Here is a 15,317-nt window from a genome sequence, read left to right as displayed (position 1 = left end):
CCCTCCCCCTCTCCCTCTCCCTCTCTCTAGACCAGGCTGGCCTTGAACTCAGAGATCTGCCTCTGCCTCCCAAGTGCTAGAATTAAAGGCATGTTTCATCACACCCAGCTAGAATTTCTTTCTTTTGATGGCTGAATGATATTTTGTTTGTCCATCCATCTCTTGATGGACACTTGGGGCTGCTTCCACCTCTTGGCCATTGTGATTGGTGCTGCTCTGATGGGGTACACAGGTATGAGTCCCTGCCTTCAGTCTGCTGAGTGTACATCTGGGGGCAGCTTTGCTCACATGCGAACCCTGTTTAACCCTTTGAGGAACCACCTCAAAGATCATCACCTTCTGAGGATCTAGTATGTGTCTGTCCTACATACTCTATTTGAAGCCCACAGCCAGGGCGATCAGCTCCCATGGAGAAAATGCACCATAGGATTTAGGATGCATTTTGCCACCACCATGATGAGCAGCTGAGGTTGGAGTCCCGGTTCTACCTGCTGAGCTGTCTCATTGTGAATGAGGCTCGTGGCCTTACCCAGGACCAGCAATAAAATCAGTCCCTCAACTCCCAGATGCCAGATCCCTGGCATCTAGACAGGGCGTGGCCCAGTGTTTGCTCAAGGGTGGCCCAGTCTCCTCCAGAGTGAAAGAGAGGGCTGGGTAGCTCCAGCCCCCCTGAGTGTGGTCCAACCTTTGCAGTGGAGAGGGAGAGGGGGGAGATCTGATTAGGTCACTTGCAATAGCAAGAATCTTTTCCCAGTAGATGCCCCTCTTGGGAAGAGGCCCAACTCATCCCTCTGGGGTGATGAAGAAGAAGGTGATGAACAGAAGAACCTATGTGACCTTGGACCCTGTGCCCCCAACACAGGGTCCGCAGGAGAAGGGGCTTCCAGACTAGGTTGTTACCATCAAGTTAGTATCTGTGATGCTAATCCTTAAGCACAGACAGGTGTAGGCCTCACCTGGATGTGCCCCTGAGCTCAACCACATCCCCAGGAAGGCTCCTGCATTCATTACTCAGCACATGTTTATAAATGCCTGCCTTTTTTGTGCCAGGAGGAGCAGTCCAGGTTGACTTGAGTTGCTTGCAAAAGCTCCAGCCAGGACATCTGAGAGCAAACCCACTACTGATGTCACATACTTGACCTGCAGCAGAGGACCCCTCAAATCTTCTAATGTTCGGGTGCTCCAAGCTCCTTTGCTCTCAGAAGCTACAACCCTAGCTTGGCTTGGGTTCCCTTGAGCCCTGCTGAGCAGAAGGGAAGGGGTCCCCAGCAGTAGGAGGTTCCACAGCAGGACAGGAAGAGGGACATAGCCATCCCCTGAATTCCTTTCCCCTGGGAGACTCAGGTGGGTAGGTTGACTCTGGGTGAGGTCTTCTGCTTGCCACCTGACCCCTACCCTTCCTCCTGGCTGTCCTGGCAAGAAGCTGTATGTGGTGGACCTACCCACCTTACTCTGTATACCAGCCACAAAGTGCCATTTATTTTGTGTCCTTAAATAGATTTTGTCACAATTCTGTCATGTTTTCCTTAGCCTTTTCTGTGAACTCGCAAGTCTGATGTGCTGGTTCAGGTTTCTTTGAAGCCAGTAAAATAAGCACCTGTTTTTAAAATGGTGTCCACATCCCTACTACCTTCATTCCACACAAACAGAACCCCATAGTTCCTTCTGTGGGAGGAAACTGAGTCTTAGAGAGGAAATGGGACACATCTCTTTGGTCAGGATGAGCCAAGTCTCTTTGGTCTCTAGGTAGGTGGGTGAGGACATACAGCCTCCAGCAGTCCTTCCTGGATACCCTAGAAGGCAGTGGGGTAACTCCAAGGGCTAGTTAGGCCTTCTTGGAGCACTGCCTTCAGGGATAGATGGAAGAAGGCCCCCTGGGACTGCTGGGACCCTTGTCTGCTCAGAGTGGCATGTCCCAGAGGGAAGGCAGCTGGGTCATCTCAGACAGGCCACCCTGATTGGCCGCCCCCAGGAGGAAGAAGCCAGAAGAATGTGTCCTGGCTCAGCCTCGGGGTTTTGTTGGCAGCTCCTAGAAGGAGGTTGCCAGCAGGCACCAGGACCTCAGACACAGATCAGCCTGGACAGAGTGGAGGCCCAGGTAGATATAGAGTCTAGGGAGCCAAGTAGAACAGATTTGTCCTCACTAAGAGGCTCTGATAGCCCAGAGAGATAACCAGGATGTGGGTCCCAGAGGATGGGTTGGGGAAGGTCGAGAAAGCTATGCTAGTAAGCTTAGAGCCAGGAAATGGAGGAGAAATATAAGGACCTGCGTCCATAGTGGCTGCTTCTAGGCCACTGCCATGGGTTTCAGAAAACACCCCAGGTCCCTAAGTGGCCTCAGACTCTGAGCCTCAGTCATCTGGTGTTTGTTATACCACAGTGACAACAGTGACAGACATAGGGCTGTGGCTCAGGGATTGCTCACTGTTTCACATAGGAACACAATTTACAGCACCCTACAGACAGGGGGTTCTTCCATTTTACAGAGCTGCAGACTGGGCTCAGGTAAGTGGGGTGTCCCTCCCAATTCACACGGCTACTGTGGTGGCCACAGCAGGTATCCCATTTCCTGTCTCTATTGAGGGCCTGGGGCCTGGTGTGCTAAAGGTATACATGAGGTGAAATGCATCATGGGATTAAGGCGCCTGGAAACCAAGTTGGGGCACAGGACAGATCGGAATTCCTAGGCATGAGGATACTATCAGAATGGCGCCTGGGAAGCCTAGTGCCAGGAAGGAGGGTGCCAGCAGCTAGCTAGAAACTAGGACAGAGAGGAGGGTGCCAGGAGCAGGACTTGTGTGGGCTGTTTCTGCCTGAGGTCCTGGAGTCCTGTGGGACCAGGGAGAAGGTAGCTGCTCTTCACTCTCCAGCCTCGTGGCCCAGTCTTGGGTGGTGGAATACAGCAAGAACTTAAGATCCCAAGAGCACCAAGACCAGGACTAGTCCAGCGCACTCGCTGGAGCCAGACCCCTGCTCCCACAGACTCACTGTAGGCTGTGTGCCCTCTGCTGCTTGGCAACCTCTCTGCTGCCGATCCCTTTTCTGCAGCCTGCAGGGGTGGTTGGTGAGCAAGGTGCTCAGAACAGCCCTGGCATGCATTGCTGTTCTAGCAAAGGGCAGGATCTGCAGGTGGGAGAGCAGGGCCCGAGTGACTCATTCCTAGAAAATCTTTACTGCTTGGTGCAGAGTACAGCCCCAAGCCGAGACCTGGCAGCTCCCTCCCACCATCGCCATCATTCCTCAGAGCCCATCAGCCCCAGCCCAGTCCAGACAGAACTGAATACAAGTTCAGCAACTGGTATGGTAAGAGGGCCAGAGAGAGGGAGACTATTGGATCCCACTGGCCAAAAGGAGACAGAAGTCAAGGTCTGAGCCTCTGAAATATACCTCACCTGGTAATCCTTCTCAGTGGAGGCCCTGTCCTGCTGAGGACAGGAAAATCGGTTTGTTTCCTACAGAAACCTCTCCCATGAAGACATGGCTCCTGTTAGGGCTCAGCAGTGAGCCTTTGCTGTGTTTCCCCATGGTAGGGGAAATAGGAGAACAGAAAGGGGCCAGTGGAAGGGCAAGGTGCTGCCTAGAGCTCCATGGTGCTCCCTCAGGGCTCTATGGTGCTCCCTCAGGGCTCTGTGGTTCTCCCTCAGGGCTCTATGGTGCTCCCTCAGGGCTCTATGGTGCTCCCTCAGGGCTCTGTGGTTCTCCCTCAGAGCTCTATGGTGCTCCCTCAGGGCTCCGTGATGTTCCCTCTGGCTCAGCATGCAGCACCTCAAGTCAGCTCATATCTTCCCCCAGACCCAGGCAGCCTCCTTGTCTTGGGAGAGACCCTGTGGGCCACAGAGACAGGTTCCCTGCCCCAGGCGTGCAGCACTGGTGCTGGGTGGGCCCTGACAGGGTGGCAGTGGGCAGTAGGGAATATCCTGGGCTACCTCCTGCTCCTCATGACTTCTCTGTCCCTGCAGTACGCCTCCATGACAGCATCTCTGAAGAGGGCTTCCACTACCTGGTCTTTGATCTGTAAGTGCCAAATCCAAGGACCCTCACCTTTCTTTCACTCCCAGCATGGGGCCCACAGCCTCCTCAGATTCAGGAGCAGGCCTGTCCCCACATCAGGACACTCCGAATGCACCTCTGCAGGGGTCACCTCATTCCCAGCCACATGCAGCCTAGCCAGCGCTGATGTGGCTGTGCACGGGTTTTTACCCAGTCTGAGTGTGACATGCTGAGGACGCCAACTGTGCAGAAAGCCTGTCAGTTGGGGCAGTAGAGGGAAGACTAGGGAGAGCAGCCATTCACCTCCCTCCCTTCTGAGGCCTGCCATGCTGGGTTGGGGGCACAGCTAGCTGATGTGAGCATGCGTGTTTGTAAGGTGGAAGGATGCATGTGCACGCATATGTGTAGAGCTTAGAGCAAGCACAGAGATGCTTTGTGTAAAGTCCATGAGTGTACGTGCATGTCTGTTTTCAAAGTGTGACTGGGTGTGTTTTGGAGATACAGGCCTCTGTGTGTGTGTGAGTGTGCTTGCATGAGTGTGTGTGTGTGTGTGTGTGTGTGTGTGTGTGTCTGTGTGTGCTGTAGCTGAGTGAGAAGGCGTTCGGGGCCAACTCCGCCTCTCACTTCCTGCCGGATTTAGAAGCGATGATCTCATCTCCCTTTACTCTTGGCAGCCCCTGCTAAGCAGCACTATATTTAGCTGTCTGTGAATCAGGGCTGCTGCAGGACCCTGGGCTGGGTGGGGGCCCAGGGGCTTTGGTTTGTCCTGGTGGCCTCCAGACTGCACAGCCAGGGAAACCTGGCTCTGGTACCGTTACCATGGTTACCCCATGCCCTCTGGCTGCCCTTGAGCAACAGGCTGAATGGGAACAGGAGGAGCCTTCCTAGGGCCACCTCTCAGCCCTTCCTCCCTCAAACAGCCTGACAGATGTCTGGGCCATTGGGCATGCAGGCCTTAGCATTCTCTGCCTTGTAGCATCTTCTGGTGAAGAGCTAGGCTGCCCCTGCATGGGCTTTGTTTACTTCTCAGCTACCCCTGTGTGTCCCACAAGACCCTGCCTAGAGTGATCTGTTAGATAACAGGCCGCAGTCTGATTGAATCTGTGCTGAGACACCAGTCCTGTGGCTTGAGGTGGGGTGGGTTCACTTTCCCCCTGTGTGCCTCAAAATCACTTTTACCACCCTTCTTCTCAAGAAACAGAGGCCTGTGGGCTGAGGGTGGTCATGCCCAGGGCCCCTGATGACCAATGGATGGCTGCACTTGTTTCAGGAGCCAAGAAGGAAAGAGAGGGTGGGGGAGGGAGGGATGTGTATATGTGACACATTTATCTCTCAGACCTCTCAACACATGCCAGGCAGACAGCTGCAGGGAGAGACTGAGGAGGTGGGTCTGGACCCCCCATCCCTCCAGAGCCTCCAGGGTTGCAGGTTCTGAGGTGGTTTGGTAGCCCCCCAGCAGGCCTCAAGGCCTTGTCAGCTGAGAGCCCTGCAGGTCTGGGGAGGTGGCTGATACACACCATGGAAGTTACAGAGCAGGGCTTCCAACAGTGACTGCACATCTCCCCCATGGCACCCAGCTCAGTAGAGGCCCAGCTTCCTGTCCCGTGACTCTGGACCAAGAGATGACCCTGGTGTCCACACACCAACGCACCAGTGCCTGAACACATGCAGTAACTCAGGGAGCCTGGCCCTGGCACAGATCTGGCAAACCAAGGATATCCTTTGAACTACAGTTCTGCACCAAGATACATTGGCCTTACACCATTTTTTCTGCCCAGATTTGAGTTTTCAAAGCCTGGTTCAAGAATTTTCTTTTGTGTAGAGGCTCAAACTGTCGATCACACAGCACTGGGGATAACAGCCCCTTACATGGGCTACTGCTGGACAGACTCTCCTGGTCCACATATGTGTAAACCACACATTTACAGTGTTGCTTTGCCATGGGCATTTGATGTATGGAGACAGAGACAAAGGGCAGGAGGGTGTGTGGGTAGAGTACACTACCTATGTTGTCTATGGTCTCATGGGGACAGGAATTCAAGTCTTTCAAGCCCTCAGCCCACCATGGAGGCCAGATACAGGCAATAAATCCACTCTGTGATGCCTCAGATCTGGCTCAAGAGAGCAGAGCATTGAATAGGGGGAGCCAGATAGTCTCAGACCTAGGATTAAGGTTCACAAAGCTGAGTGTAACCCTGGGAAGCCCTGGCTCAGCAAACTCATGTGCTTACATAGGTGTGAAGCCCACTTAGGTGTAAAGAAACTCAATTTTCTCAGGAAACAGGTGTGAAGAAGGAAACATTCCATGATGGTGAATGAGTATGCCTTTGATAAGTTGTCACTATTGGTGTGTGTGTGTAAGGATGGAGATGATGGTAATGATGGAATAGTGATGGTAGTCATGATGGTGAGATGGTAGCAGCGATGACAATGGTGAAGGTAACAGTAGCACTGGTGGCTGTAGCAATGATGAGGTGTTAGTGATGATGGCAGCTATGGTGATGGTCATGGTGATATAATGAAGATGACATGAGAACAGTGATGGAGGAAGTGACGGTGATGGTGATGACTGTGGTGACCATGGTGACAGTGATGGTGATGACTGTGGTGGTCATGGTGACAGTGATGGTGGTGGCTATGGTGGCCATGGTGATGGTGATGGTGATGACTGTGGTGGTCATGGTGGTGGTGATGACTGTGGTGGCCATAGTGGTGATGATGGTGGTGGGTGTGGTGGTCATGGTGATGCTGATGGTGATGACTGTGGTGTTCATGGTGGTAGTGATGGTAATTAATGACTGTGGTGGTCATGGTGGCAGTGGTGGCAATGACTGTGGTGGTCATGATGGCAGTGGTGGTGATTACTGTGGTGGTCATTGTGATGGTGGTGACTGTGGTGGCCATGGTCATGGTGATGGTGATAAATGTGGTGGTGGTGATGACTGTGGTGGTCATGGTGATGGTGATGGCAATGACTGTGGTGGCCATGATGGTGATGGCAGTAGTGGCTGTGGTGGTCATGGTGACAGTGATGACAATGACTGTGGTGGTCATGGTGGCGGTGACGGCAATGACTGTGGTGATCATGGTGATGGTGGTGACTGTGGTGGCCATGGTGATGGTGATGGCAATGATTGTGATGGTGATGATTGTGGTGGTCATGGTGATGGTGATGACTGTGGTGGCCATGGTGGTGGTGATGGCAATGATTGTGGTGGTCATGGAGTAATGGTGGTGACTGTGGTGGTCATGGTGATGGTGATGACTGTGGTGGCCATGGTGGTGGTGATGGCAATGATTGTGGTGGTCATGGTGATGACTGTGGTGGTTATGGTGGCAGTGCTGGTGTGACAGTGGTCACAGTGGTGGCAGTGGTGATGATAGATAATGGTGGTGACAGTGATGGGTTATCAGGTGATGAGGATCTCCAGGGTCGGTGACCATGTGCTTCCCTTGTAGGGTCACTGGTGGGGAGCTCTTTGAAGACATCGTGGCAAGAGAGTACTACAGTGAGGCTGATGCCAGGTGGGTGTAGAGCTTCACGCCATGCTTCCCTTTCCTAACCTTTGGCTCTTTCCTCATTAGTGCCACGCCTGCCCCTTCTGTAACCCACGTTTGTCTTGTGTGTCACTGTCATTTCCATAGTCCCTCAGAGGTCAGCTGAGTAAGAGTGTCAACACAGAGGTGTGGGCCGGGTAGGGGGCCGCCCAGCCTGCACATAGAGAGGCTCCCTTCTTGGAATGGTAAAGGGGAGGTGCCCTGGGCGCCATCCTGCTTTTCTCTTGGGCATCCCATCCACAGTCCATTAGCTTCCCACTGATAAGCACGCAATGTGACTTTCTAAGAAAGACAGGCCAGGAACCAATCCCCATGCACTGTGACCTCCCAGAGCCACTGTGGGCCCGACCAGTCCAAGCACACTGTACTGGTACCTCTGCTAGAAAAGCCACCGCTGGTTCTCCTCGAAAAGCTCCTGAACGAGTGTCCACCTCGCTCCAGGGCAGTGGGAAGAGGCCAGGGACACATGAAACCTTAGTTCAGGGCCAAGGGGCCATTTGTATTCCCAGCCAGGATGCCAGTCAGAGGACTGAGCCCTGGGTCCTTGGGTCTCTGGTGTGCAGGTGAGTGGAGGAACTAGGATTCTACCCAGGTCTAGATTCTTCATGGTTGTTTGGGTAGTCTCTCTCTAGGCCAGTCTTTGCCAGGGCAGTGGAGGGTGATGACCCAGAGAGGCCTGTGTATGACACGGTGCTAGGGACCAGACTGAAGGGTGTCAGCTGAGGCAAGGATGGATCTGTCTCTGGAAAGGCTCCTGGGGCCCATGTCAGGTGCTATCCTGACTGTGTCTTATCTCAGGGATGGCTGTGGGTGGTCACTCCCTGGGTCACTCTCTGCTTGTGGGCCCTGTCTACCACTGCTTGGCCGCAGAGATAGTTATGCATTTAAAGGCAGGGACAGAGGGATGCGGGGGTCCTTTCCAAGGAGTCAAGTTATGGGTGGTATTAAATTTTCTATCTTGTCTATTTTAACGAGTATGCATTATATCTCCAATTGAGAAAAATGAATATTACTTACATGAGCAGTATGTAACATGATCCTTCACTAGGAGAAAGTCTTGCTTTTCACTGCAGGCCCGAGTCCCTGTGGGGAGCCATGAACATCCTGGCTCATCGTGGCCTCTTAGGTCTTCCCCATGAAGCCAGGCAGCAGAGGCCAAGCCATAGAGAAGGACAGGGTGGGACAAGCATGTGTCCCCAATTCTCAGTCTCAGGAAACTAAGGGCACTGAATCATTTCAAAGACTGCCCTTGGAAAAACGTTCTGTTTAGCAAAACATCTTAGAAAAGGTCTGTCCTGTTGACCAGAGGAAAATGTATTTATTTTTCTTTATATTCTACTTAAAGAGACACAGAAAGAGAGAGGGAGTCCCTTTCCCTGACCTGCAATGATAGGTCACTAGGCTGGGAAGCCACACCCTTGCCAAGGAACCTGTGTGTGTGTGTGTGTGTGTGTGTGTGTGTGTGTGTGTGTGGTGTGTGTGGTGGTGGGGGAATATGATAATCCTCTCGCCTTATCAAAGTTTTCCAGCCTAGGCCCTCCTCTATTCCCATAACCCCATGTGGCGTGGGGTTCCCTGTAAGCTTTGTCCTCCAACCTAGGGGACTGCTTCTACCACTGGGGTCAGGGCTCACCTCAAGAACACAGGCCTGGTATCCCTCCAGGGTCACATACTGGCTCCAGCCTCAGTCTATCTCTGAAAGGTCCGCAGCGCCCTCTGGTGGCTCTAAGGTGCCTGGCCTATATCAAACCCTCCAGCCCCATTTCTGGACCTTCTTGCTACAGGCAATGGAGAAATAGGGTAGGCAATCCTGTCAAGACCTGTTGGGTCCAGGAGGGCTCAAGCCGGGGAGTGGCCGAGTCCCACGCTCTTAGCCTATTCGGGTCATAGGAACCTGTAGGCTGAGGGAGGAAAGTAGCTCCGTGTCCTTGCCAGGCACCTCCATGCCTTCCCAGAGGACAGGAGCCCCTGCCGCTTCCCAGGGAAATGCTATGTAGAGAGTGTCTCAAGTGTTTAAGGTTTCCTGGACCTATCCCTGGCCAAGCAGACATGGGCTTTGTCTCTCCGGTATTTAGGGATCCAAGGGAGGTGCATGCTCAGTAGTCAGACTGTGAGGAAAGGCGGGAAGCTTGAGTCCTGAGAAACACGGAGAGCACACGCCGAATCTCCATGAAGAGGCTACACCCCACTTGTATGACAGCCCCTGGACCTAGGGGCTGGTACTCTGTGGTCCAGGCTTCTTTCTCAATGGGGCTGTTCCCTACCCTGAGGAGGGAGAACACACAGCCAGGATTCAGATCCCTGCGGCCTGTTGGCTGGACCTTTCTGCTTCTGCTTCAGGCTTTGGTGCCTAATGAGGAGTCTGATTGGGTTGCCCCTGCGGGTTGTTACTGCACAGCCATTGACCCACCCCACGGTGGATCCCAACACTGACTATAGGAAAAATTTGAGCTCAAGTTGAGAGAAAGCACCTGAGAGATGAGCTGACACCATCTGGCCAGACAGTGAAAGCAGATCCCTAATACCAAGAGCAGGAAGGCAGACCAGAGGGGCTTTTCTGAACCCATTTCTGTCTAAGGAAGCTGGAGATTCCTTTTAGAGAGACGCAGGGCTTTTAGTTTGGAGCTTGTGGGGGAAACTTAGAGGTGGCTAAGTCCTTTTACAAACCAAGGAAAACAAAGTTTGGAACACAGATGTATTCTTGCAAGTCTCAGAAGCCAGGCACGGCAGCATGTACCCGTGGTCCTAGCCACTGTGATGCTGACCAGGTCTCAAGCTGAGAATCATGTCAGGAGCTAGCCAGTGTCCACAATGCTGCCTGATGGGGATTCAGGCCACAGAGTGACTCCCAAAGTAAGACACTAAGACAGTATTGATGCCCTGGTGATGGAGGTAGCATGGGCCACAGCAGCGTGAGAGAAAAGTCCCTAAAGAGAGTTCCCTGAGCCGCTATTCTCTGGCTGGGTAAGTGCCCTAGCTTGCCACAGGTCCCTGTTGTCACTTTCCCTCCTACAGCTTGGCACCACGTTCTCTTGGAGAGCCTTGTCTTGCCCACCAGCTTATTCTGTAGTACTAGTGACCCTCTCAGGGTGGCTGTGGCAGCCATGAGGAACTTCCACCTGTGTGAGGACCAGCCTATGCCAGAAAGGGAAGCTCACTAGCCCAGCAGCATGGGCTGGAGCCTCTGGGCACCAAAAGAGGCTTCCTAGTAGGCCCAGCGGCACCAGGAAGGATGCCTGAGGGACAGGAGGGCAGAAAAGTGTGTACTGCTAGGCACATGCTGACGGTGTTATCATGGAGGGTAAGACCTCAGGGCCTTGCCTTAGAGCCTTCGCTGGACTTGAAATGGGCTCTCTGAAAACTGTGCCTGAGGAAGGTGCCAACTCTGCCCCTCAGCATTCTCTCAGTGCATGGAGCAGGCTGGACCCATGTGGTGGCATAGGCAGATGGCACTTCCCAGTGACCGTGGCTGCACATAGATCAATCCTTTGGAAGAATGTCCCAGATCGAAGGGAGATCAGCCAACTGGGGGCTATGCAGACCACAGACGCGGCTGGAGACCGATAGTCTGTGGCTCTAATTTTCTCTAAATAGGGCCACAGGACCCTCTCCATTCATATAGTCTGAGAGGCCCGTTGGCCATTGGCCAACTCAGTATAGGCCCTTTGCACCCGGCAGGGCTGGGGAAAATATCTTGAACTTACAGCTGTGCCCCGTTGGTTCCGGTGTATGTGGGTTTGGCCTATGGGAAGACTGAACTCTGCTCACCTGGCGGAGACATTCTGTGTCCAGTCCTACAGGCCTTGCCATGAACACAGTTGTCCCCTATCCTGCATGGGACTGGGCATCACCCTGAGTGACAAGTGCTGGACTCTCTTGGGGACAAAGATAAGGTATGGTGCCAGGCAGAATAGAATGTCATGAGAAATGGCAGTTTCTTATGGTGACACAGGAAAGGGGCCAAGGTGGACCCTGGGAGAAAGCTGGGAAGACAGGGTTTCAAGGCCCCCATGCAGGCGAGGGGTGGTAACATACTGGAAGATTGCCTCCCACAAGTTGGACTTGGTTCTTTCTGAACTCACAAACCTCAGGTTCATATCCATCAGATGTCAAGGGTGAGCTTCGTGTGAATATCGTTCACAGTGCCGTGCTGGTCATGTCCCCATGGGGCCAGACGTGGGGGTGAGGGGGTACTGTTTGAGAAGGGTGGTTTTCATACCCCAGGGAAGCCAACCTTTGGTCACACCACTGTCTCTAGGGTGAGGTCCCATGTGACTCATATCTGGCTCCAGGGGCTGCTAGGCTACAGAACCTCTGCATCCTTGGGGCTGGTGGCCCTGAGCCTGTTGTGTGGAAGGACAGGAAGGACCCGGGACTGCCACCAATAGAACAGAGGGGACACCTGTGCTCAAGCTGTCCCCTGGCCAGCGAGGCACCCTGCCCAATAGATGTCTTCACATGGATAAGGCTGGACTGGTGGATACCCAGGCACCGTATCTACTGAGATGCAGAAGCAGTAATGCAGTGTTGCCACTTCAAAGCAGGCAGGCTTATCCACATACCTGGCGCCCATGCTCCTGCCCACAGCCCTCACTTACAACAGGCATCTCTACCCACAGCTTATGGTCCGTTTAGCCTAACTCAGCCCAGGTAAGCAGGAAACCAGAGTGTCCCTTCAGAGTTACTGCTGTGGATCCGGTTCTGATTTCTAAGCACAGTTGGGCCCAGCAGGGGAGGCAGAGCAAGGACTAGAAGAGCTGGCCTTGGGGCTGAGGAAGGACTTCCTTGTAGCCAGCATCTCCTTCTGCCATGGTTTCCCTCATCATCCTTGCCCCCTCCAGCCTGGAGATTGAACCCCAGTCTCCCACAGCACTCCTGCCTTCCCCATGCTTCCTTTGCTGCTCCCCTCCCTGGCCACCCCAGGACCACGCAACTAACTTGTCTGCTGTTTGCTATAGTCACTGCATCCAGCAGATCCTGGAAGCTGTTCTCCATTGTCATCAAATGGGGGTCGTCCACAGAGACCTCAAGGTGAGTTTCTTCTCTGCTCTGTGACAGGTTGTTACCCACACCTACCGACCATGTAAAATGAGGTGTGGAGTACGAGGGAGAGGTGTGTGTGGAAGGTGTGTGTGCATACTATGTGCTTGCACAAAAAAGTGTGAGTGCATGTGTGTTTGTGTCTGGGCAAAGCCATGTGCACATGTGTGTACATAGAGGCATGAGTGCATGCGTAAATAGCTGGGTGTGTACATGCAGGTGTGTGCACAGATGACATGTAGCCGCACAGTTACAACCCAGCATCCCCATCACTTCTGGAACCGTCCAGTTAACTGAGGTACACTCAGATTCTCACTTTCTAGTCCCCTGCCAAGATGGAGCTCTCAAGGCTCCGGATGTGGGTGGGGAGAGCAGGAGCAGACAGGCTTAGCCAACTCCTCTCAGATCTCTCTTTCCAATTCTATGATGCCCACAGCTAGACTATGGGATCTAGGTTCTGTTCAAAAGAAAATCTGTCGCTCGGTGTGATGGCTCATCCCTTTAATTCCAGTGCCTAGGAAACTGAGGCAAGAGGGTCAGGGGTTCAAGGATAGCCTAGGGTACATAGCACTGAGGGCAGCCAAGTTACATGAGACCCTGCCTCATGAGAAAACAACTAATGGCTCTGAGCTTTCTATAGACCCCATCCCCCACCCCCTTCTTGCTTGTAACCTCTACTTTTCCAAGGTCTGCTTCAGCCGCTTGCTGAATCCACCTGTTTGGGGACACTATAGATGCCAGTCCTGGCCTGAATGTCTTTAAGGCCGACCTTCCCCTGAGCCTCAGTGCTAACTGGGGTGATCACTCCTTTCTTAGGCCATAGGCTAGGGATCAGTCTTTGCTGCTGTTCTGGGAAGGGTATCACACAGAGTAGGATGTCCCCTCTATCTCACCATGTGTCCTTGTTTCCTTGAGCACCCTGCTCTGTTTTATCTGGGCTAGCGGTGCACAAGACCCCTGAGACAAGGGGGTCTTTGTCACTAATTAAATGAGGTGCGGGCACTACACTTGCAGAGAGTTACCACAGAAGCTAAGGCAGAGAAGTATGTGTTCCCTACATCTCCAGGTCTGGGCAAACAAGATCTTCCTTTTGAGAAAATGGAGCGCCCCTCCTTTCCTGGAGGAGGTCCCACCATCTTGATGAGGCAGACCCACAGATGACACAGTGCTAGGTTGAAGCTACACAGTCAGGACAAGGCAGGAGAGAGCATGTGTAGGCCATGTCTCAGAGAGTGGTTGTGAAGGAGCCAGAGTACAGCTCAGCCTCTGCGGCCTGACTGCTGCCTCCTCCAAGGTCCCAGACTTTCCTGCCTTGCGCCTTCTAGAGCTCCCACGTGATTGACACATTTCCAGTGCAGGAGCAGAGAGCCCGGGGCCCCTGCCATGCTCACAATGGCTAAGTGAAAATGGGCAAGGCTGGGCGTGAACCCTGCCTATCACCAGAGGGGAGGGAGTTTTAGGAGATCTGTAGCCTTGGGCTTGCTGACTTCACACTCACAGCTCGAGTACTTGTGAAGCTCTGGTCTGCCGTGGGCCCGGAGACCCAACTCAGGAAGCTTGTGTCTTTCTGTGTAGGTGGGCAGGCATACTTGGGTTCCAGGAATCACATTAAGCCATGTAAAGTCTCTGAGATGGATAACAAAGCAGGCCATGGCAGTCCATGGTCCCAGAGGTGAGGCACCTCTGTGCTGAGAGCTGAAGAGTCCCCTGGTGGTCAGAAGCCAGGAACTTCCTGATTGGTGCCCAGAGCTGCCGGGACACGCTGCTGGGGTTACAGGTTAGACAGAAAGGCCAGGGAAAGCAAATTGCAGAGGGGTCTCTTAGGCCTTCAACAACTCAGAGACAACAGCCTCTCTGGCCACTTCTTCAGGACAAAACAAATATCCCTGCAGCTGAACCAGGAATGATTGTCCATGAGGACGCTTTCCCCACTTGTGGATGCACAGGACTAAGCGACCGTGGCTCCTTCCTGTCCCGTGTAGTAGTGCTGACTGGAGCTGAGTGGGGCTTAGGTGTTCCTCCATGTCCTGTGAAGAACACTGCCCAAGTCCCTAGACTCTCCACCATGTCAGAAAGGAGAGGGGCAAGACTGACCTCTATCAGTGGGGCAGCCCTGCAGGCCAACGATGGAGCTGTTGTGTTGTCTGTGAGGGAGAACTGGAGATTTTGTTCTCATTTTAGGAAGCAAGGTACCCAAGTTCAAACTGAGAGCTAACTTCCCTTTGAATGACTGGGGCTGCCATCCTTGTCCCCAGAGAGGACCTCCATGTTGGGAGGCACGCTGTGCCTCCCTGTCCAGCAAACTGCTGCTGTCTGTCTCTGTTTTGTGCCCGCCCCTTACAACTGCGCTGTGGCCTGACGGCTCTCTCCCTGTAGCCCGAGAACCTGCTTCTGGCCAGCAAATGCAAAGGTGCCGCAGTGAAGCTGGCAGACTTCGGCCTGGCCATCGAGGTTCAGGGAGACCAGCAGGCATGGTTTGGTGAGTGTCAGGGGGCAGGTAGAGGGTACTGGCAGCTCCTCATGGCCCTTCATGGTCCCTTCCCCTTCGATAGGATTTGCGGGAACGCCAGGCTACCTGTCTCCCGAGGTCCTTCGGAAGGAGGCCTACGGCAAACCCGTGGACATCTGGGCATGCGGTAAGACCTGTGTGTGAAGAGGTGACTGGGTTGCATGGTGAGTGTGTGGTAGTGTTTTCGGAATCGTTCCCTCTGCCCTGCAGCGTGCAGGTG

At 53.5% G+C, this 15,317-nt stretch overlaps 1 protein-coding gene across 5 annotated transcripts in view; it reads left to right on the top strand.

Annotated features, from left to right (window-relative positions):
* Positions 1 to 15,317, top strand: part of Camk2b (calcium/calmodulin dependent protein kinase II beta) — a 90,731-nt gene that overhangs the window by 54,972 nt on the left and 20,442 nt on the right. For all 5 annotated transcript variants that reach the window (XM_029483713.1, XM_021178099.2, XM_029483714.1 and 2 more), the window contains exons 4-8: positions 3,960 to 4,014; positions 7,450 to 7,515; positions 12,507 to 12,579; positions 14,965 to 15,067; positions 15,141 to 15,224. In XM_029483713.1, the coding sequence (XP_029339573.1) occupies positions 3,960 to 4,014; positions 7,450 to 7,515; positions 12,507 to 12,579; positions 14,965 to 15,067; positions 15,141 to 15,224 (381 nt within the window). The remainder of the gene's footprint in view (positions 1 to 3,959; positions 4,015 to 7,449; positions 7,516 to 12,506; positions 12,580 to 14,964; positions 15,068 to 15,140; positions 15,225 to 15,317) is intronic.

The sequence above is a fragment of the Mus caroli genome, chromosome 11 (genome assembly GCF_900094665.2).
Source record: "Mus caroli chromosome 11, CAROLI_EIJ_v1.1, whole genome shotgun sequence".
NCBI classification, from domain to species: Eukaryota; Metazoa; Chordata; class Mammalia; order Rodentia; family Muridae; genus Mus; species Mus caroli.
The sequence above is the reverse complement of the archived record's forward strand: the minus strand, read 5'-3'. Positions and strand labels throughout refer to the sequence as shown.